Raw genomic sequence first — 22,364 nt, 5'->3', positions numbered from 1 at the left:
TGTTCCAACCAAGATGGCTGTAACTATAAAAGGCTTGACAGAAGGATACTTTTATGATGTCAAGTGTAAGCCCTTTGGATTCAATCAAAAGATCGTTTAAGTCTCTTTGCCTGTAATTTCTCATGTATAGTCAGGCTCCTTCTTTCTGTGGATTTTTCTTACAGCAAAAGGCAAAAGAAATATTTTTAATTGGTTGAGGAGCTCTGGCACTGAAACTATTTTAATTAATTGTTTCTAAACATAGAATACATAGAATTTACTTCAGGCTTATTAAATCTTGCTGCAATACTGAAATTTTCCATTTAGCCTAAACAGAGTTTTACAGATTAAAAGAAATAAAATTGAAGGGAAAGCAAGCCCACACTCTTTATTACATTCATCTTTTTTTAGAATGACAAAATTAAATCAACACCCACATAAAGTATAATTGCCAATATCATACCACTTCTTTTTTCAGAGCCAAAGAAGACAAAAATCCATCATTCCCACCTCCAGGTCAGCTGCTCAACTCTTTTTTCCTGCCAAGATGATTGCTCTGCCTACCTCTGCCCAGAAGAGGAGCCAGTAAGAGAAGCTGGGTGTTAGGGACCTCGCACTGAGGACCAGCCTCCCTGAATTTCAAGAGGGCTAAGGAATGTGCTGGATCAGACACCGGGGAGGTGCCTTTTCACGTAATTACCACAATTTCTTAGTCGAAGACCGCCTCAGGCCGCCTGTGGCTATGCTGTAGTCTCTTTTGCAAAGCTTTTGCTTAATTAACCGAGGGAAAATATATTTAAGAACAATGGGTGAAAGGCCCTTGGGTAAGAAGGGGCTACACGCAAGGTCTCCTGTAAGCCACATGTGCAGACCACAGGGCGGTGGTTCCCCAGCTGCAGCCCATCTGCCTCGTGTAGGAGATCTCAGGGACGTGGCTGGGCACAGACCCGGAGCTGCCTGCCAAAGCCTACCGGTGATGATGCAAGTAGAATTCACCGCCCAGCTCTGTAGGCTGACACCACACGGAGCGATTTATCATCGCTGCCTTGTTTTAGGTACGCGCTTCTGCAGTTCCATCAGGCACCGAGCTGGAGCGAGGTTTGCTCTCTCCTCCTGCTCGTCCCATCCAAAGGGTTGGTGAAAATGCAGCGGGCAGTGGAGGAGGGCAGGTTTCTGCTTCCATGCAGCTCCAGAGGCAGCCACAGCTGGGGCTGGGGCCGTGGTCGTCAGCTCCTGCTGGAGCTCTGCTACTGTGTCTTACTGCTCTTAACAGTATAAAGCCAGCGTGGATACACTGCTGATGCTACAAATGAATCATCATCCTGCTGGCCAGAGAGATCCACAAATACCTGCTGGCGAGCTGAACCCTGCTCGGTGTCAGGGGAGTTGCTGGTTCCAGCAGTGCAGCAGGGACGAGGCAGATTGAATTATCGATCATTTCGATCATTATCAGTTTCGATCCAGTCACTCTGCTGCTAATCAAATTACCTTGTTCAGCTCAGCATTGTTTTGGAGCGTGTCTAGTCTCAGTGCCAATGCAGTTCAAGTGGCACACTGAGGAATACACAAACTAAATCAACGTTTTCAGTGAAGACAAGCCCTAGGAGGCTTAAGCCATGCAGAAATCTTTACTGTAGACTTGTACAACAAACCATTTCTTGTCCATTATTTTGTTTGTTGTTACAAAGGCTAAAAAGTAGGGCAGAAGGATGTATGGAAAACAGCAGTATGCTGATTACTGTGTCAAATTTTATTTGTGAGGAGCACAAGCACGTGAGAATTGCTCAGGTTGATGATTTGTGGCTGGGAGCTGTGGAGCTCTGAAAGGGCCACTTGTGCTACTTTGTGCAGAAGGAGTTAAGGCCTCGCATCAGCAATACACCACTTCCTCTAAACTGCTGGCTTAAAAGTAACTTTTTAAAAAAGTATTTAAAATGACAGTGTGTTTGCTGGGAACATATTACTTACTCAGGGAATTTTCTTAATTTTCTTTTTCTTCCTCAATGTAATTTTTGCTTTGTATCTGCCTGAAAGTCATGGTACAAAATCATTTACTCCTCCTTCAGTACATTCCAGTTGACTTCAAAAGACTGCTGTCGTAAGAAGGAAAGTGCTTGGTTTTGGTTTATTGATACAAAAGAGGAACATGATATAAATAATTTAGATGACTCGTCTTTGCCAAAGCCTCGTTAACCTGAAAGTTCCCAATTCATGTCAGGGTTCACGTGGGCTCTGGCTGCTGTACAGCCTGGGTTTTGTACAGCCTGGGTCAACTGCAGCAGCCACAAGCACGACTGAAGCGGTCACAGGATAACACTTGTGTTAAGGGCAGAGGCTGCAAATTCTGTTTCTTTTGAGTAATGACTTTTACAGAGCAGTTGATTGCATTTTAGGTTGCTTGGCCACTTAAAGCCTCTTCAGACGGCCTAAATGGAGGAAAAACCCAAACCCTCACTTGTTCATGCAGTACTCAGCTACATGGCGTTATTGTTGCCCATGATTTTAAAGAATTTAAGAGGCTGTTTGAAAACATGACTTCATCACTGTCTACAGCTTCTTCACGAGAGGAAGTGGAGTGGCAGGCACTGATCTCTTCTATCTGGTGACCTATGGCAGGGCCTGAGGGAATGGCCCGAAGCTGTGCCAGGGGAGGTTTAGGTTGGGTCTCAGAGAAGGTTTTTCCCCCAGAGGGTGGCTGGGCACTGGACCAGGCTCCCCAGGGCACTGGGCACAGCACCAGCCTGACGGAGCTCGGGAAGCGTTTGGACAACGCTCCAGGCACAGGGTGTGGCTCCTGGGGGGTCCTATGCAGGGCCAGCAGTCGGACTCTGATCCTTGTGGGTCCCTTCCAACTCGGGATATTCAGTGAAATATATTTATCTATTTATCGACAATATTTAACTAAATACATAAATTCAAAATATTTAACGTGTGGGTGTAACACAGGACTTAAAGAAACGAGCAGTGCAAGCAGACCCGGTGCCTTTTGACCCGCCGGGCAGGTGGACGAAGGGGCGGCCGCGCAGCTGTCCCCCACAGCACATCGGTCCCCTGGCCCCCAGGACGCACGCTGGGATCCTCCTTCCTCGCTCCCTTCCTTCCTCCCATCCCGGGGGAATCCACGGGCGGCTCCGCCGGCGCGGCCCGGCCGCTGGAAACTACCGCTCCCATGGTGCCCCGCGCGCGGCGGGAGCGGCCACCTCCCCTCGGCGGCGGGGGGAGGGGACGATGCGCGGCCCGGGCCCTGGCGGGGCGTGGCCGGCGGCGCGGCCCCTCCTCTCCCCTGTACCGTGTGTCGGTTCGGGCTCCCGCCGTCGCCATTTAGCGCGGAGGCGTCGCCGGGCGGCCGCGCTCGGTCCTGCCCGCCGGGCGCCACCCGGACTCGGCTTGGCGGCGGCCCCGGTGAGAGGCGGCTGTGGGCCGCGGGCAGCAGGAGCAGTAGCAGGAGGAGAAGAAGAAGAAGAAGGAGGAGGAGGAGGAAGGTTTCCGGCTCCTCGCGAGGCGGCCGCGGCTGTTGGAGAGAGCGCGGCCCGGCCGCGCGGGCGGTGGCTGCGCCTGCCGGGCGGTGGAGAGGCCGCGGCCGCCATGGGCGCCCCGGTGAGGCGGGGCTGAGCCCCCGGGACCCCTTTCCCTGCCCTGGGCCTGCCCGGGCCTCTGCCGCTCGGAGCGAGTGACTGAGCGCGGCGGCTTTCTTGGCGTGCGGGCCTGCGCCCCGCTCCCTCCTCGCGTCCCGGCCCCTTCCCCTCCCCGCACCCGGGCCGGCCCCGCTCGCACTCCATTGCCGGGGGTAACTGCAGCCGGGCGAGGTACCGGCGTCTCCCCGCTCGGGGGCCTCCCCGGTGCTCGGGCTTTCCCTTCCCTCGTCGCCCCCCAACTCCATCCCAGCGCCCCGTGTCCGCTCCCGGTGCTCCATGTCGGCCCCGCTGCCCGGCTCCCCGCTGCAGGATGGATGCAGACGCTGACCGGGGATCCACCCCGCCGGCCCAGCCTCCCAGCTCCGCCGCGAGGAGCCCTTGGGACCCTCTGTTGCAGCTGCAACGGCAGCCGCGGCCGGGCGCGCTCCCCGCTCAGTGACCGGCCCTTCGCTCGCCTCCCGCCGCCGCCTCGCCGCAGCCGCGCTCCCCCGGAGCACCATGTCGGGGGACGCCGCAGGCAACGGCCCCCCGGGGCCGCGCTTCCTGGTGCCGCCGCCGCCGCCGCCCAAGAACGGTTCCAGCTCGGACAGCTCCGTCGGAGACAAGCTGGGAGCCGCCGAGCACGGAGCCTCCGGCGCCGGTGGAGCGGGCGGCGGACCGGGGAACGGAGGCCGCAGTGAGGAGTACCGGCGCCGCCGCCACACCATGGACAAGGACAGCCGAGGGGCGGCAGCCACTGAGCACCGCTTCTTCCGCCGGAGCGTGATCTGCGACTCCAACGCCACGGCCTTGGAGCTGCCCAGCTTGCAGCCCGCAGCGCCCTCGGCCCCTGTCTCGGGAGGGAGCGCAGCCCCCTTGGTGTTCCCTCCCGAGGGTGCCGGCCGGACCCCTTACACCCCTGTCACCGTCGCCGAGGCCGACTCGCGGCCGCCGCCGCCCGCCCCTCTCCCCCTGGAAGGACAGTCTGCTGAGGAGCCCCCAGCCGCCAAGGATGCCGCCCCGCTGCTGCCCAAGGAGGAGGAGGAGGGGGACGAGGCAACTGCGCTACCCCCTACCAGTGCCGCTGGCAGTCTGTCAGCTGCCAGCCGGGAATTTGAGGAGCGGAGAACACAGCAGGAAGACATCGAGGAGCTTGAGACCAAGGCAGTGGGCATCTCCCCGGATGGCCGCTTCCTGAAGTTTGACATCGAGATTGGAAGAGGCTCTTTCAAAACTGTGTATAAAGGACTGGATACTGAAACCACTGTGGAAGTTGCGTGGTGTGAGCTACAGGTAAAACAAATAAATAAAAAAAGTGAATTATCACAGCACAGTCACTCTCCCAGGTGCTAGTCATTGTGCTTGAGGGGTGTAAAACCCATCAGCTCGAGGTCTGCTTAATTCGGAAGGAACTGCAGACCTTACCTGAGGCAGTCCTTTGGAAGAAAGGTGCATCCTTTCCGTAGAGTCTGTTTGCCTTAATTATTTTAAATACTGTGCTTTCCAAAGAGTTTTTTAGCTTTATCATCACAAAACGTGCTGGAGTTCTGTTTTCTATAGTGTCTTGCATTTTACGCCTCCAAAAGGTAGCTTGGAGGATTGTAAAATCACTTGTGTGCAGCTTCAGGGAGGCCGAGGGAAAATGTGTAAGTGGGTGTCGACTTGAGCTACCCTTAATGTTTCAGAATTTGTTTAGGTGTTTTTCTTAAGAAAAAATGTGGAAACATTAATTTCACAGACGTTTCGTAGGTAGCTGGCAGTGGATTCTTGTGGGATACATACACTACATTATGTGTATATTCTAGAGTTATCACACCATTTACTTTTGCAAAGCTGTATTTTTCATTCCAACTTCCAGGGTTCATACTTGTTAACAGGGACAAGGAAAGAAATTACCTTCTTTCTGAAGCTTGAAAAAACGCCCTGATGTTTAGCCTTTCTAGATGACTGGTGGATTAAACTGGACTAAGACACTGCTCTTGTATCAAGTTTGTGGGCTGAGCAGAGCCAGAGTTCTGTAGGAGCCCAGTGTAAGGATAGCAAGAACACCCTTGGTTCCCTTCGAGTCAGAGCTTGTATAACACACGCAGGTTGCTGTGCAACAACCTGAAAAGAAGTGGGAAGAGCTTGGAGTACCAGGAACAAATACCTGGTGTGCTGGTTTGTTTTCAAAGCCTCGGCGTTAAGTTAATAGGTTTAGTGTTTTTTAGTGTTGGGTTTTGGTGCAATTCGTAGGCAGCCTCATGTAGTACATCTTTATTATTGTTTGTGTTCCCATCCAATTTAGGGCATGCAAAAGAGCATTGGGTGAAAATCCCAAAACTCTTTATAGGGTTTTTAAGCGGTGAGTGGCTCACAAATGATTGAGTGCAGTAACTGTACCAGAACTTTCTCAAAAGCGATTGTATATCTGTTCCAGTCAAGCTGAGGGAATTTATTAAATGATTTCTTAATTTGTGTTCATATTTGCTTTTGGATGGTTGCTCAAGCATTCTACCAGTATCTCTGTTCATTACGTTATTGCCATTCTTCTGTGCTTACTAACTGTGGAAGAAAGCTTCCAGTTTTCTTTGTGACCCTTAAGCACGCCCTGCTCCTCCAAGCTAGCTACATTCTTGCTGTGGTGGTCTGTTTCAGCATTGATTTTAAATTAAAAGTGAAATGATCAAGTGCTGGGCTCTGCTGAAGCTTTACTTGTATAATTTGAACTGTGAGGAGATTAATAACTCGTCCAAATTATACGGCTTTTATTTGAAATTTTAGTATTTTCAATTTTCAAGTTCTGTGACTTTAATCTCTGAAGACTGTTTTAATCTTCACACTTACTGATCAGAAACTAATGTCAGCTTGGCATCAGTTGCTGTTCACTAATGCTGCCTCTTGAAGTGTCTTAATCATCAGCAGTACCATGTGGACAAACTGTCTGAAGAAGGACCACCTTTGAAGGAATTTAATAAAGAAGCTCATTTTTAAAGGGCATGTTGCTGGGCTTTCAATTGATTGATGAATTTTATGAGTAGTATTGAAAGTGACAGTTTGCAAAAAGCATGAATGGAAGTATTTGCAAGGGAGAAATACTTGATGTTTTGCTCGGAGGGAAACTGCATTGCAGGAGGGCCTTGTGGGTTAAGTTAAGCCTGATTCCAAAGGCTGTAGCTTTCCTCTCACAAGGAGACAGTACAAAGTGACAAGTTTAGAACAGGAATGGGAATTTTATAGCTGTTAGAAGTATTTTCTGGAGGAACTAGACTCTACAGCTAGTAGAGTATTTTAAGATTAAGTCCTGTGTTATTGTTTGTGACTAGAAAGAAAAGGAGGAACTTGGTATTTATTGACAGAGTGGGTATATCCTCCTGTATAGGAAAATGTAGTTGTTGCCAGGTTGATCTTTGTTATGCATGATTTGTATCAAAATGAAATCTGCATTCACAAAGATGACTGAAACTTAGATGTCATTGTTTTTCCAGAATGCCATGGTTTGAGGATTGGTGAACCTTCAAAGCATAATTATTTTATTAGGGAAATGTGAACGATTTTCTTCCATGCTGTATTACAGTAACCACAACTAACTGATGGTTACCTTTAATTATTTTGAAATAATGTTCCTCAGCAATAGCAGAGTTTTTTCTCTATTCCTGCTAGCAAGTGTAGGCATCGGAGGTGTCCCACCTCTGTAGAGTCTTCTAAACAGCACTGCTGAAGATTTGTGGTAGTGTCTGGCAGAATGACTTTTTAATTCTGAATAATGGAACTATGGCTAATTTTTATGTATGTGCTCTGTAGCAATAAAGACCAAAACCTGAGACTATGAATGTGCTTCCTTTCAAAGGAAGTTTGGATGCTATTTATGAAATGCAGCTTGTGTTCCCAAGTTGGTGAAACTGTGGAGGATATTGCTCCATGTCCTCAAGGCTCTTGAATTGCCTGGTAATTGAATTGCCCCTTCTGCTTGATATATTGAACTGTGGAGGAAGTAGAAGGGGGAAGAGCTGAAATTCACTGGGTGACCTACTGGTGTTCTTAGTATCTCCAGCAAGCCAAGGTCCTGGCCAAGACTCTTTATTTTTTCTGGATCTGTGGAAGATGAGTCAATTTTGCCGAATGTAACAAAAACACAACACAGATGGGTTTGACTGATGGTCTATCCTACTTTACTTCGTGACCTGTCTATGTGAAGCAAATTGTAACTGAACCTACTTTAAAATATCATGTGCAGGTGTTTAAATGTGAAGTGCCTGCCTCGCTATGAGTGTAGTGAAGCTGTGGAGAGCTCAGGAGCAACTGCTTTGTGCCAGTGCTCGGCTTCAGTTGCTGCAAGGAAATTGTTAGTGTAGTGTTAGCCTTCAAATACTTTTATTCTTCTTGTATATATTCATCTCAACTCTAGTTATTCTGAGTCAAGTGTGCCTCCTACTGTTGTCATTAGCACATCTCATAAATGGACTGAAATAGTAGTTAGGGTTACTAATTAAAGGGTTTTTAAATAGGTAGAAGTTTACAAAAGTGGTCTTTGTAAATTATGTTTGAGCAGTGAGTTTGTCACCTCTGTACAGTTCAGGTAACGTTGTGGCTAAAATGTGATGCCTTCTCCTGATGCTTTAAGTTTGCAAATACTCTTATGCCAGAAGTATCAAGTCACATAGTTGGCTGCAAAAGCCAAATCTTAGTGCTGTTTTGCCATCCCTCTGAGTCCCTGTGTGAGTGGTTTTAAATCAAGACTGTAATTTAACTGCTGATTTACAGAACAGTACAGAGTGGTGCAGTCACTTGCTGGACTGCAAAATCTTCTATATAGAATTATTGCTCTGGGTTATTTTAGATCAGTAACTTTTCAAATATGAATGTGCTTGATGATGTGGAGGTCAATTGGGCTCTTTTGAACTGTGTATTTGTCAGGCATTTGAAGACTTACCTTTCATTTGGGCAATGTGCTCTCTCAAAGAGGAAGCGTGATTTATGAGCTGTTATTATGAAGGTATTTGCATTGGACAACAGCACTGCTTGTCTGGTATGAGCTGTGTCCCTCCTGTCCCTTGTGTTCTTTGACAGAAAGGGGGGGTTGGTCAGTCAGCACACACGGTCCATGAATGCATCTTCTTGCTGATATGTTGCTTTGCCGTTCCTACTCTGGCTTCAGTGTGGTGTCAGGTTATTCTGCTTAACACGTGAGCTGCTGAAGGATAAAAAAGGAACTGGAGGGCTCTCCCTAAGCAACACAGAGTCTCCAGGGGTAAGAAATGAGTTGGGCAGGTGAAAGTGGTGCAAGAAGTTTGTTGTACTCGTTACTACTTTGAGGGAAAGATGGCTGTGACTTTGGTTACCTTTAGTTATAAATCATTTGAGTAATAAATTCGTGTAGGTTACATGTGTGCAGTTCTGTGGCAGATGCCTAACTACAAACCAAGCATAGTGTGCAAGCACTCCAGCTTACAAATGGATTTTTCTTACATAGGCAGTAGCAATGAAAAACCAGCTGGGAACAAGCATAAGGCCAGAACTAAATGTGAGCCATGAGATTCTGTAGTGCACTCTGGTAAAAATGATAATGCAACTGACACTTTGTAGCAGGAAACAGCAAGGTACTAAATAATATTTCCATCTGTCAGAATTTTTCTGAGTCTAACAATGTTAACTTAAAACTCACAGTGCAGGAAGTTGCTTGGGTGTGATGTATAGCTTCACTTTAGTGACACTTCAGATTTAATGATGCCTATCTTTATCTTGTAGTCTTAAAGCTGTATTTAATAGTGATTTTTAGGCCAGCAGACAACAATGGAATGCAGTTTCTATACTCTGGAGTACAGACTCCACTGCAGACTCATCATGATAAATATCAGCTTGCTGAAGTCAATGTGTAATTCTTAAAATTCTCTTTTCTTTCTGGACTGGCTGAGCTGAGAATGTTTCAGAAGCTGCACATTCGAGTCTGACAACCAAAAAAGGTCTTGTGTCACATAACTGTGGCATCCTGTAGTTTTTTTGTTTTTCCCCTTTTTAAAAAGCTGGTTGCATATTGCTCACTAGGAGTCCTGACTGCAAAGATGCTGGCTCTGATGCATAATCATGTAGCTACATTAAAGCAAAACAGAAAACCAGATCTAGACCTTTCTGCAGTGAGAGGAAGCTGAGAGGAGTGTGGACCTGGAATTCATCTGTCAAGCACTGTTGGAAAATGAGTTAGTTCTGGAGAAATAGTCAACATCCTGAAACAAATATGCATTCTTTGAAAGCTCTGACTGTGGTTTAATTCTGATTATTTAAAAATACATTTTCTGAAACTTTTACTGGAAGATCAAGTCCAAGTCTAATGCAGTATGCTGGCTCCTATGCCTACCCTGTACTTCACATCAGTGTTTATAATGCTTTACTAGTTTGTGAGTGTACTTGTATGTGGCTGGAGCAGCAGTGTGCCTCCTGTTTGTGACTGCTTCTGGGCCAGATGTCTTTGTCACAAATGTAGATTAATCAAGGTATGTGACGATCTGTCAACATTATGCTGTCCTTATTATCTCTTCTGTTTTCAGCTCTACAAATTCCAAAATGCTGAAAGTAAAATCTGTGAAGCTGTAAGTGTACAATGGGCTTATAGCGCTTTCAGGATGCTGAATTTCCAAGTGTGCATATGCAGGGAACTTGAAATTTTGTGCAGTGAAGTCTAAATTTTTGCTGGTTTTTTTGTCGTAGGGCAGAACAAATTACTGATACTTACTGGCTTCAAATCTCTGATGTGAAAGTTTCTCCATTAGCTAAAGATGAAACCCCAGCCATATTCTTGAGTGTTTGTGCTGTAATTGATACAATTGACAACTTGATAAATGACATGGGAAAGGAGCCAGACTAATTACCTGCAGAAGTATAAACAGTGGTCAGGCTCCCTCAGATTTGACAAAGGTGACCCTGAAAGAGAGAAGGGAGCTTTTGAAGTACATTCTGGAGCTGCAGCTGTTAGGAGACCTCTACTGAGGAAAATAATCTTACCTCAAAGGGATATCACTTTTGGAGATGGCTGTGGTTCAATTTGTAACTGGCTGGTTGTGAGGTAATATAATCGGATAAGTACATTCTGAAAATGCAGCGTTTCTTATGGAAATAAACAGGCTCTTATTTGTCATTTTGTGGGGGTTTGAGAGGTGCAGAATTAAATCTCTTAAATGAGATTTGTTTTGGGCTGTTGTGGTTTAAAACACTTAGCTTCATAACAAAACTTTTGAGGGCTGAGGAAAAGTACCAGGTCTATAATCTTTCTTTGAAAGGGAAAAAAACCCTCACCTGATAAAAGCTCCCTGGAGACATCCTGTATAGAGTCCTTTGAGAGCTGTCTAGCAGTGTAATAAATAAAACAAGCAGTAATAGATCTGTGGTAGTCTCCATGGATGCAGTGCTCGGTACAGTGCAGTTTTCAATGCCTTTTGGTTAGCAATATCCCTCTGGGCCACATGTGCTATTTCTCATTTTGTTGGTTCTGTTTCATGCAGCAGCTTGTTAAAACATCACAGCTCTGACTGACACCCAGGTTCTCCATACTGCGTGTGACAGAGTTGGTGCTAAGCACTGCTAGCCTTGATGCTTCCTGTCATGCATTTCCTGTAAAGATTACCATCCTTTTCTTGAGATTACTAATTGGTAACTCAAATCATGGTTGAGTTGAAATAAAAGTTGAGTGTTTCTCTGTTTAGTTTGTCACTGTACATAATGGATGTAACTTTTAAGTTATAAGAAAGATAATAAATATCACGTAAATTTACAGCTGGGCATAGGACTTTCTCTTGACTTAGCATATGTTTGTGGGTTTTGTTGTTTTTGTTGTTGGTGGTGTTAATTTTTAATAGCAGATGGTAGGAAGTTCCTGGTTTTGACTCTTAAAACCATGGTATCATTATCTGAAGTTTTAACTTGATCATGATATGTGTACACCACCCTTGGAAAAACACTCTTCCAGTACGCTTGGAAAAATATGAGTTCTAAATAGCAGGATTTGTCATGCTGAAAATGGACTTCTTGGAGTAGTCAAAGGCTTTTATCTAACATGAACCATCTGCTTATCTTTTCAAATCTGTTGTTTAAATTCTTTTCCAAATGAACAAGACTCGGTTTTTATGCTGGCTTCATAAGTGTTTTTGTGGAAGCTGCTTACGTTCCCAAGGGCTGTCTTGTAGCTGATTTTGAGAATCATTTAGGGGGTGTATTGAACCTTAAACAGTGTTACAATGTTTTTCGTCGAGATACTACAGATATCCTTCTTTCTACTTCATTTCCAGCTTCCTCAGTATATTTACAAATTGTCATACCAGCACTTCTCAATGTGTGGTTTTGGTTGCCCTCATTCCCTTGAGCTGGGGGAAGTGAAGAGGTGATGAGGATTGAATCTGTGCCTCATTTGAGGTCATGTTTGAGAGAGGGAGCTTGATCATGTCTTGTCTTGTGGGCACAACCTACAGAATACTCCTTAACTCCATGCTGCAGAGGATAAACTTTGTGTTAATAGTGTTTTGTGCTATGCTGTCCTCTTAACCTAAAAGTAGATCCATGCAGCAAGTTCATCACAGGTGTTGGCAAATTCTTTTTCTAAAAAGTCAGACTAAAGTAATAGATGGAATGCAGTGACCAAAATTCAGATTCAGTTCTTAGGTGTACTTCTGAACCTCATCCCACTTGTAATTTTCACCTGGTGATGGCAGGTGCATTGCACATACCCACATTGTTCTGAAGTGCTTCAAAATTTCCTTGGGGAATTCCAAGCAGCACTGTGTTACTTTGCCTGGCTCACAAATAATTTAACATGCTCTCAGGTGATTTTTTGGCAAAGGAAATGGCAGCCTGATAAAAATTGGACTGGTAGTGTTATGTTGTTATATCATAGCCTTCTAGAAGCTGTGTGAGTATTAATATGTATCTAAAGCAGCAACCAGTTTTTACAATGATAGCTCATTCTAAATCACTCAGAGACAAACTGCTAAGTTTGAATTTGTCATTTTAGGTCTAAGGAGAATCTTTGGGAATGCTGCCTATACACTAGAAATCCTCTAGAAAGAATACTGTATACTTTATGGCCTTGCAACTAAAATATCTATGAGCTTTCAACGTGATGTGTCAATGACACTGGAGTAAATGTGTTTTCATGTAGGTGGTGCCATTTTTTTTCATGATCTGTATGCCCCAGAACATGGTTCTGAAGTCACCTGGTTCATCTACTGGCAATCTATGGGCAGCAGTTCTCTGGAGTCTGTTCTTAGGACAGGATCACTATGGTGCATTTCAAGTCTTCTGATTTTTGTGGGTGGTTAGCAGGACTCCTCACATGTTACTGGTAAGATTAAAATGAAGGGGAAGCTTTGGAGACTCAGATAGCATCCACATCACAAGTTGTGTTTGGAGCCATAGTCCAGAGTGGTTCTGATCCTGTTGCCTTTGTTAAACAAGCAGTCCCTGATAGAACCTTGCAATAGGTCTCCATTGAACTGCTCTTGTCCTGCTATAGGAAGGTAGCAGACAGTGTGGGAAATAAGCTTTATTAGACCTGTTATATGAAGTAGGAGTTACATTGTTTCGATTTAGGTGTTGTGGAGCATCCTTTTTATCTGCATGTTTCAGCCCTTTCTAGTTTCATTGCATCAGGAGTTGAAGATAGTGGGTTCTGATAGCACATTTGGGGCTGGTGGCAGAAAGCAGAAAGGTCAAGACGGAAAAACCCAATTACGCAGTTGTGAGTTTAGTGCCACTGTTTAGTAGAGTTTGAAAAGTGTAGGAATACCAATCTCTTTGTCTGTAATTGGGGCAAATGTGAAACAGCTTTGCTGAGCTAAGTGGGAGATAGTACAAAACTGATACCAACAGCCATGTGCATTTTGTCTGCTTTTGGCCAGTTAATGTAGTCTCGTGATAGTTTAAAACTTTTCACTTGATGGGGTTACCCAGTTTTCCTTGGACATTTTCCTCCCTTAGGGTAGCCTGTGACTTGCTTCTCCTTTGCTGATTGTTGGTGGCAAGTTTGTGACCTCACTCTGAATATATTTTGACTGCTTCTATCCTGGGATAGACTAATGACATGCAAACAATAACCCCCAAATATTGCTATTAAAAGCTTCAGCAATCCAGGCTGATTATCTTAAGGATCTGCAAATCTGTGTGAGCTTATGCAGTATGCATCTGTTAATGGCAATTTCTGAACTGTTAGCAGGTTTTGCTTAAATGTTGCAAAATGTTACCATGTCTGTTTTCAAATCTGCCTCTTTTAAATGAGACTTCTATTCTAACAAATATTTTCCAACATAGAACTATTTTTGGTTTGTCTTGATCTTTATTCAGCTGCTTATGGTATGCTTTCATTTGGTAAATGTAGGTTATCTATCTATATAAAAATGCAAGATGCTATGTTAATGTGCTTTGTTTTGTTATAGCTAATTTGGACTTGGTCTACGAGTCCTCCTTAAATTGAAAATGTCATAAGTGAGGCCACATTTGAGTTAGAGAGTTCTTGAAGGAGTCCATTCAGATAAATATCCTACTGTAAAAAATACAGTCTGGGAAGTGATTGATTTTTTTGATTTTTGATATTTTTGATATTTTTTTTAAATATTGCCCCTTCTGGATGTAGACAAGTAGAGGTAGACAGTATGCAGAATGGCCTTTGAGGGCAGGCTTTTTATTTGCATTTATCATGATTTGGGGTTTAGTCAGTCATTTGGCTTGCCAGGAAGGGTATGCTGAAAAGGGAGAAACAACAGAAATGTCTGATACAAAAATAAGACTTGAAGTTCAGTTTTAGAATGATTTTTTTTTTTTTCTTCCTGTGGCTTTCTCTACTTCCTTTATGTACAGTTTGAGCTTCTTTCTGCAGACTCAAAAGCAGAAATGTATTTTACGTTCTTTGTGCCAGGAGGGGTGGTGCTGAATTACACAGGGTGCTTGAATTTGAAATGTTTTGCCTCTTGATGGCAACTGTGAGCCGGTTAAGGTGATGGTATGATTTCTTTTGCTGATCTCTTTGTACAAGCCTGAACATATCTGAGATGTTCAGTATTTACCCTCAGGAACCAAAAAAAAAAGTGAAGAGCCTCAAGGTTGCTGCTGAAGACTTAAATGCTGTAGCACGCCAGTGCATTGTCTATGTTCTGTACCTGAAGATCTGTCACAAAGTGTCTTTAATACTCAGGTTTCTTGCAAGCATTTCAGTGCAACTGAACATGACCAACTGTGAATGATAACACTTCAGGTAGGAAAAATAGCCAGGTGCCTTGATTTTATCTTGGGACTGTGGCTCAAAAAGAGTGATGTTCCTCCTCCCATCCAGCATGGAATCTTACTTCTCAAGGTTGGGCGAATCACAGAAAATTTAGCAGAATTGAAGTTTGATTTATTGGTGTTGGAAAGTCTGAAATCTGCTTTTATTGTTGGCTTGTTGTTTTTATTTCTAACAAACTTTGAGAGTTGAAAAGCATTTACAAGACGAAAGTGGGGAATAGCAAAAAACCTTGTTTCTTAGGATGTACATGACACTTCAAAGTTTTAGGACTAGGCAAGTTTAAAACAATTAATTGATTCTGAAAGGTCCTATTGCTGTGAATGGCTAGTTCATGAAAGTATCAGTGAAATACTTGTACTAAAGTTTGTGGATTTCTTGCCTGCTTTTTTGCCAAAATGGTTCCCTTTGTAGTCTTAGATTAGTAGTACCATATTGAAGAAGCTACCTGCTGTGGACATGTATCAGTTTGTGTTTTCTTTACAGATGAAATATTTTTGTAACTTTCATGAACATGTAAAATCATTTTATGGATGCATTCAAACTTTGAGCCCCATAAGACCAGCAGCCTGTAAGGTTGAGCATTTTGTTGCTATTGGTTGTGGGTTTTTTTAGCATTTTGTAATAAATTGTGAACATGCACATTTTGTCTTTGAAAAACTTTGTGACCATAATTTAAGTGTTTGAAAGAATTTTTTTGGAACTAGTGAGACATCTATCCCAAACCAGCATCTGTGGCCTAGTTAGTGGGTGGATGACTAAGTGCTCCAGAAGGTTTTCTGGGTCAGTTTTCTAAGATACACAGTTGAATTGGTCTGAAGTGTGGAGTTTAACAAGAGTGAGAAGAACTTTGTAGTCTTCCTGCTCCAAATGAAGAGATTTTGTGAAAACTCCCAATGTACCCAAGCTATAAATGGCTTCTGCTTGATAAACCTGTACTGTAAAAATCCATTTGTTGGCCTCTGGGAGAAGGCGTCCTTGGATTCTAAACCATGTGAGTGATAGGGTTATGAGTTGGAAATGGGTGATGAATTAATTTGGAAGAATCTTTTCATATAGGAAAACTAACACTAGTGCAAACAGTGATTATGTCAAATGGTGAAGCAAAGAAATGGTTCAGTTCTGTGAAGAAAGCTTAAGTAGCTTTAGGTTAGGTTGGGCTAACCAAAGGAAGTAAGCCAGGATCAGCTGGGCTAAAGCAGCTGGCTGTACTTTCAACATCAGCAAAATAATTCCCAAAATTCTTTTGTGGAGGGCTCTGTTATTTACTATTACTGCAAATTGCTGGTTTGTGTTCTGAGTTGTTCAGCTGAAGGTTTGCTTTGCTGCACTTCTGCAGTGGTTTGACCTCTGTCAGAAAACAGTTGTGGCTTCTAATGTGGCAGCTTATAAGATAATACCAAATTTCTGAAGTATGCTTGTGATGTGTGATTGTGCTGTTGTAGCATGTCCAAAACTGTGTATTGCTCAACTTCTGGTCTCGATAACTTTTTGCAACAAACCACATGGTTTGGGTAACCGTGTAAAATTTGAAGGAGTGCAACTACTTTAAATAAAGAGCTGGTAACTACCAGGTAATGACGCAACTGATAAGCATTAACTAAGTTGGTATGGGTGGCTGCAGTTAAAAAGCAGCAGGCTGTGAGCTTAGCGATGTTTTAAGTATAATTTGTCACTTAAGAGGGGTATGAAATCTGAGGAAGTTGGCATTGGAATTCAGAATGGAAAGAATGAGTTGGTTGATGATGTAGAGAACTATTTTCCATTTTACCTTTGACTTCTGTCCTTATCTTCTCCAGCAATAATATTCAGGGAAATGGTATCTTTTGTTTCTCTTGTTCCTGTGTGGGAATGGTAATTGTTCTTGCTTTTTACCTGTTCAGGAAATATTCTCATTCCTCCCCCCTCCAACAAAACAGTGTATCAGTCATTGCCAGTGCCATTTTTTGCTTTATTTTCTAACCTTGGCCTTCCTGAATCCTCCTGTGGTCCCAGTATAAACCATCTGGCAAAACAAGGATTTTATTTTCTCCCTCTTCCCCCTCTTGCACTCTCAAATGAAGCAGATTTTGTATCTGTGTTCAGCTACCCTATGTAAAAGAAGAATGAGCATGTTTAAAACCTGCATCTAAGCTTTGACTCCTGGAACTGCCTCATCCAAACTTAGATTTTCCAGCTGGTAAGTCAATCTTATCCATGGAAATGTGCTTACTGTTCTCTTGGGAATTTGCTTTATACTCTTGCCTTCTCCCTTCCCCCTTCTCAAGCCAAATTTCTTTCCAGGAAGGGGAAAAAAAATCCATGGACTAGATTGAGCTTCAGCTGAATAGGGTGTCTCATTTCAGATATACTTTCTGCAGCTACTCAAATGACCAAAACATAAGTGACAGCTGAGTTGTCTGTTTGTCATGGGTCAAGGGCAGTCCAGCTCAGCAGTTTCCCTTTCCTCTTCCCCGAGTTTTGTTTGGAAGCAGTAGTGATTTGCCATTTTATATAGTCATCCTCTTGTCATAAAGGCCAGATGGAAATACATCAGTTGTTTAATGTATAAATATTCAGCCCAACAGCTGTGAGTTTATCAGGAGTCACTGGGATCACAAGTTGGTGACCAAATTGTTTGTTTAGAGGGCCATGAGCATTACTCTAACTTGAAATAAAGCTGTCCCATGAAAATGTTAGAAATAGTCCAAGACCCAATTAAAGAATGAATGAATGAAGGGGAACCATTTAAATGCAAAATCCCTTTTTTCAGATGAAGTTACATTTTTTTCTAGAGTATTACAGAAGTCCTACTATGCTGATGAGGATATTTCATCCACTGATCCTGCATTCTACTGACACTCTTTCTAAAGCAGCTAAAGGATTGCTCTGAATTCTAAGTTATTAATTTTCCTCCAACACGAAGTCTCCTTTCCTTCTGTAGTTTTACTAGGTAAGAACATTTATCCAGAATATCACCCTCTGGTCTTTTGGCCAGTTGATAATCCTCAGTCTGTGTTTCAGTATGTATTTCTGGCAAAAAGGCTGAGTTACCTGTGTGATTCTGGCTAGCAATGAATTGAATGTAATGAGTGTTGTAGTAAATCTGCTTGACACTGATTATTAAGGGGGTTAACTTGATTTTGCAGGTTGCAGAGGGTTCTTTGTGCAAATAAGGCTATTTATTCCAGTAATATTGAGAAAGGGAGGGATGGCGAAGTCTGCCAATGGCCATTGGCTATTTGGTTACAAAATGTCATGTATTCCATGGGCTGCTGAGCATAATGTGAAACAAAGTGCCATAAAAAAAAACGTTGAGTGCTAAGTCCATGACTGAAAAAACACTTTAATGGGAGAATGGGCATGGTCATTAACTTAAAACAGCTTCTCTGCAGAAAACTACTGTAAAGCAAGATTGTAATTATTGACTAATGAAGACTGCAGTGTATAAGACTGAAACTGAATTAGAAAGGAAACAAAAATTTGCAGTAACTACAGACTGTTCAAAACCATAAACAAATGGAGAAATTGACCACGATTTAGTGAAACCACCTGTTTCTCAAACCTTGAGAGGAATTGTGCCTGTTGCCCTGAAAAGCCTTGTTGTTCAAAGGGGGTAGCTAAGACATTTTTCATGTCTTTAGACAACAGAACAATAAATGCAATTGACCACACTGCTAGCTCCTAGTCCCTGCAGGGCTTCAAAAAATAACCCCTTGAAACAACCCACCAAAAAAGCCGAAAAGAAAACCCCAAAACATTGTCTGGTTGAGTTGCTGCATAGATCTCACTTTTCCTTCCCAGTACATTGTGTTTCAGAAATGGTTTCCAGCTTGAAGAATTCACTAATGCAGTGCTTCTGCAACAGAAGCCTATGCAGCCACTGTAAAAAGTGCTTGCAGCTCTTCAGGTTTGGGGAGTCTAGGGGGAGTTAAGGAGGCTGAAGCTGTCCTGGAGGCTTTTAATGAGGATTTTGTGGCCTTTGAAGTGCCTGCCTTCTTCAGTGGAAAACTCTTGTGTTTGAGTCCGTGCTGTTGGCCTAGGTGCCAGGAACAGAGAGCACGCTTTCCTTTGACTTATTGGTGGTGTTGGTGGAGATAGATACGCTTTTTAAAAAGTGTGGAACTTTGCTTCAGAGTCATGAGGGATTTCAGTTTTCCCTGTTCTCTGACTTTGTGTAAAATAACTTGTCTGGGATAGTTTGTATTCCGATAAATGTTGGTGTTTTTTCAGCTGTATATTGGCATGTGATCTCTTGCTTTGGTGACAGCAAGCTAGGAAGTCTTTCATCTGGAATCTCATGTGAGTGGTCATTTTGTAGTTTAGTGTCAGGTTTACAGTGTGAGGATCTGGGAGTCATCAGTGTGTGCTTTCAAAACCAGCAAGTACAGCAGTTGGCCTGGCTGTGTTTTGTGGGGTTTGAACAGTCTGTTACACATACTGGGATAGCAAAATATCTTGAGCCTTGAGCGATGACTTCTGTCAAGCAGGGATCAAGGGTCGTGGTGCTGTGCACTTTGGCACATCCTGGGACACATTCATCAAAGATAAGAGGGGCTGACTGTCTTATTGGGGAAACAGAGCTGAATTAATTTCCCTTTTTATCAGTTTAGTTTCACTTTATTGTAGGCATCTGTGGCTGTTGCATTGGTAGATTTTTAGTTCCTCCTGAATGGTGGAAGTACAGAGGCTGTTCATATCCAGCCACGTGCCTGCATTAGCCCAGAGTATCTAACAGGACCGTGACTGGTGATGGTATAACTTGGAGACTTCAAATAATAGCACTTTGGTGTTGGTGGGGTTTTTTGGTTGGTTTCTTTTTTTATCCTTTTCCTATTGAAATCCTTGCCATGATTTTTGTTTCCTTCTGTGTTCCTAGTGATTCCTGCTGTAGCATCTATGGGGAAAAAAAGTTTGATTGAATGAAGAATCTTGGTTTATCCATTTTGTAATTTTGTTTCTAGCTCAGTGTCTGACTAGCACTAATGATATTGTGTAAGTTAACTATAGGCAACCAGTCATATTCCATGACAAGTATGCCAGTTTCCATGAAAAAAGGGATGCAGAGTTAACTTAAGGACAGAAGAAGGCTTCCTGGTAAACTTGAAAGGCACTGCAGCCACTTTCTGTAGTTATTACTGATTTGGGACAACATTAGGTTATTAAGCCTTATAGGTTGTGGACATCAAGTGTGGTCATCTTTGGTTCTGAGGGTCAAGGAGATGATGTGTATTGTCGAGTCTCCTACATTGCTGTTTCCTCTCGTCTGCTCCTAAGCAGTGAACTTATCCCTCTGGATCACTTGTGGATCCAATTTGGATATTGCAGCTGTGGACAGAAAACACCTTTTGGAGTTACTAAATGATAGTTCAAAGCACAGAGCTTTACATGCTGTGTTTGGAGTGCTGGGCTTTAGAAAAGGCAGACTTAGTGCATCAATAGTTTTCTGTTTTCATTCAGAAAAGGATCTGCAAGTGAAGCAATAGTTGCTGTTAGGTCTTTTCAGTAACTTGATTCTGAAAGCATTAGAGGGGTGTGCTCTCATGCTGCCTAACTGGAAATCCATGCATTGGATGCAGTGAGATGAAGCTGCCAAAGGGAAGTTGTTCTGGGGACTTCCTTGGGTGAAGTGGTATGAGGAGACATCTTGCTTACTTTTGCAGCCCCTCTGTGTGTTGCTGTCAAAAATCCTGCTACAACAATTTAATATTTGAAGTCTGAGGCTTGGCGACAATGCCTAAAATGTTGGTTAAAATTATTGGTAAGCTCCATATGATGAATTTGTTTGCATTACTACGCATCAGCTGGCATAGTGTGTCACTTGATACTTGCTTTACTTCTTCTGAAAGTATGAAAACTAGCATATTTTTCTTTCATGTTCATTCTGGAGTTTAGCTCTGTAATGGTTTGTAATTTTACAAGCTATCTTTGGAAGAAGTGTGTTGGTAATGCTCTATATTGACATAGTGGTCATTTGCTTTTAAATTCTTTATTGGTACACATGGGACTAATACATCAGGTAGCACCACTTAAGATTGAGTCCTGTCACAAGAGCCTGTTCTCAGCTGCCCAGCTGGTGTATACCTAAACCACCTGGGCTGCAAATTGTCAAGCCGAGTGTCTGTCTTGAGCTTAATTGTTTAAGAAGCTTCAGCCAAGCTGTTACAGGTGCTTTAGAGAAAAATGCTTGCTTTATTGCATCCACTGGCACCTTAACTTTTTATACTTGAGGGCTGTGAAGCAGGGACTGAAAAGCAGTGTTGAGACAGGTGTGTTGTCTCTATGCTGAGGAAGTATTTCCAAGTACAGAGTTTTCAGATAAAAAAACTTTAAAAGAAGCGACATTTTCTAGATTAGACTTACTTGGAAACGACCTTTTTTTTTAAACTCTGAAAACTTGATCCATGTTCTAGCCTGTGAATAGTCTGTGTCAGCATCTATATGATGCCATATGAAGCAGTTTGTTGAACTTACTTAGTGTGTGTTGATGTTCTTTTACAAATATATAATTACCTTTTGTGCAGTGTGTGCCAGTCAAACCCTCAGGATGGGAAATGCAGGGTACAAAGCTGTACAATGTAATTCAGTTCACTTGTTTGTGTTGCAACTGTTTAAGCAAGGAAATTTTAATATCTTCAGAAATGGCTTGCTTCATCATGTTGTAAGTTTCTCTGGAGAAATAGGAAGTAAAGTTTTCAAGTAGAAAGTCTTTTGTGGAACAGCAGCCTCTCTATTTGTACAAGTAGCAGACTTTGCAGCTGTTAATCTCAGTTGTCAGATATGGAGAAGCAGCTTTGGTACCAATATGTTGTAATTTGTCTGAAGGAAGCATCTGTGTAGATACAATGCTCAAATGACTTTAGCTGCAGTGAATTCAGATCTTGAAAGGTGAGTTTTGTATTATTTTAAAAGCAAATGCCCTGGTCAAAATGTCTGCTTTCCCCTGAGCTTTGAGGGAAAAATTATACAGAAAGAATGGAATATATAACTTTGATTTTTACCAGATTTGGTAATAATCCTTTTTTTTAATCCTTTTTTATCCCTTTTTGTCTAATGCATTCTGAAATATAGGAGTTTGTATATTTACAGTTTGTTCTTTTAAATACCTTTTGGATTTTTCACATCAAACTGGACTCTTGATGTTCAGGGTTTAAGTAAAATAGGGCTACCAGCAAACAGTGTTGTTACACAGATGGCTGAGTTAGAGAAATGTTTGTGGTGTGTTATTTTTTTTCCTTTTTTTATGACAGAAGTCATGATTGTACAGGAGGAGGAGAAGATAAAAGCTCAGAGAAATATATATAAATGAAACAACTGCAAAAAATCTATGAACCATCTAAACATAGCTATAATCAGAGTAGTGCTTGACTATTTTTAATTTTGTTTTAATGTTTAGTGTCTAAAACTTTGGATGGGAATTCCTTTTTAATTAGCGCAGAGCCTGGTCTGTGCTATGTCTAATATTGTTTGTCCTTCCTGGGAAGGGAAAACTTGAAAGTGTTCTGGAAGGAAGGAGTGGTAGGAGCTCTTAATAGGAAAAGGCAGTTATCCCT

At 42.9% G+C, this 22,364-nt stretch overlaps 1 protein-coding gene across 9 annotated transcripts in view; it reads left to right on the top strand.

The window, feature by feature from the left end:
- The first annotated feature begins 3,293 nt into the window (after positions 1–3,293).
- Positions 3,294–22,364, top strand: part of WNK1 (WNK lysine deficient protein kinase 1) — a 100,689-nt gene continuing 81,618 nt past the window's right edge. For 6 of the 9 annotated variants that reach the window (XM_039570890.1, XM_039570888.1, XM_039570889.1 and 3 more), the window contains exon 1: positions 3,295–4,886. In XM_039570890.1, the coding sequence (XP_039426824.1) occupies positions 4,113–4,886 (774 nt within the window). In that variant the 5' untranslated portion in view covers positions 3,295–4,112. Of the gene's footprint in view, positions 4,887–22,364 lie in introns of all 9 variants that reach the window. The other 3 variants (XM_039570885.1, XM_039570882.1, XM_019288633.3) reach the window with 1 other exon arrangement.

Source organism: Corvus cornix, chromosome 1A (assembly GCF_000738735.6).
Source record: "Corvus cornix cornix isolate S_Up_H32 chromosome 1A, ASM73873v5, whole genome shotgun sequence".
NCBI classification, from domain to species: domain Eukaryota; kingdom Metazoa; phylum Chordata; class Aves; order Passeriformes; family Corvidae; genus Corvus; species Corvus cornix.
The sequence above is the reverse complement of the archived record's forward strand: the minus strand, read 5'-3'. Positions and strand labels throughout refer to the sequence as shown.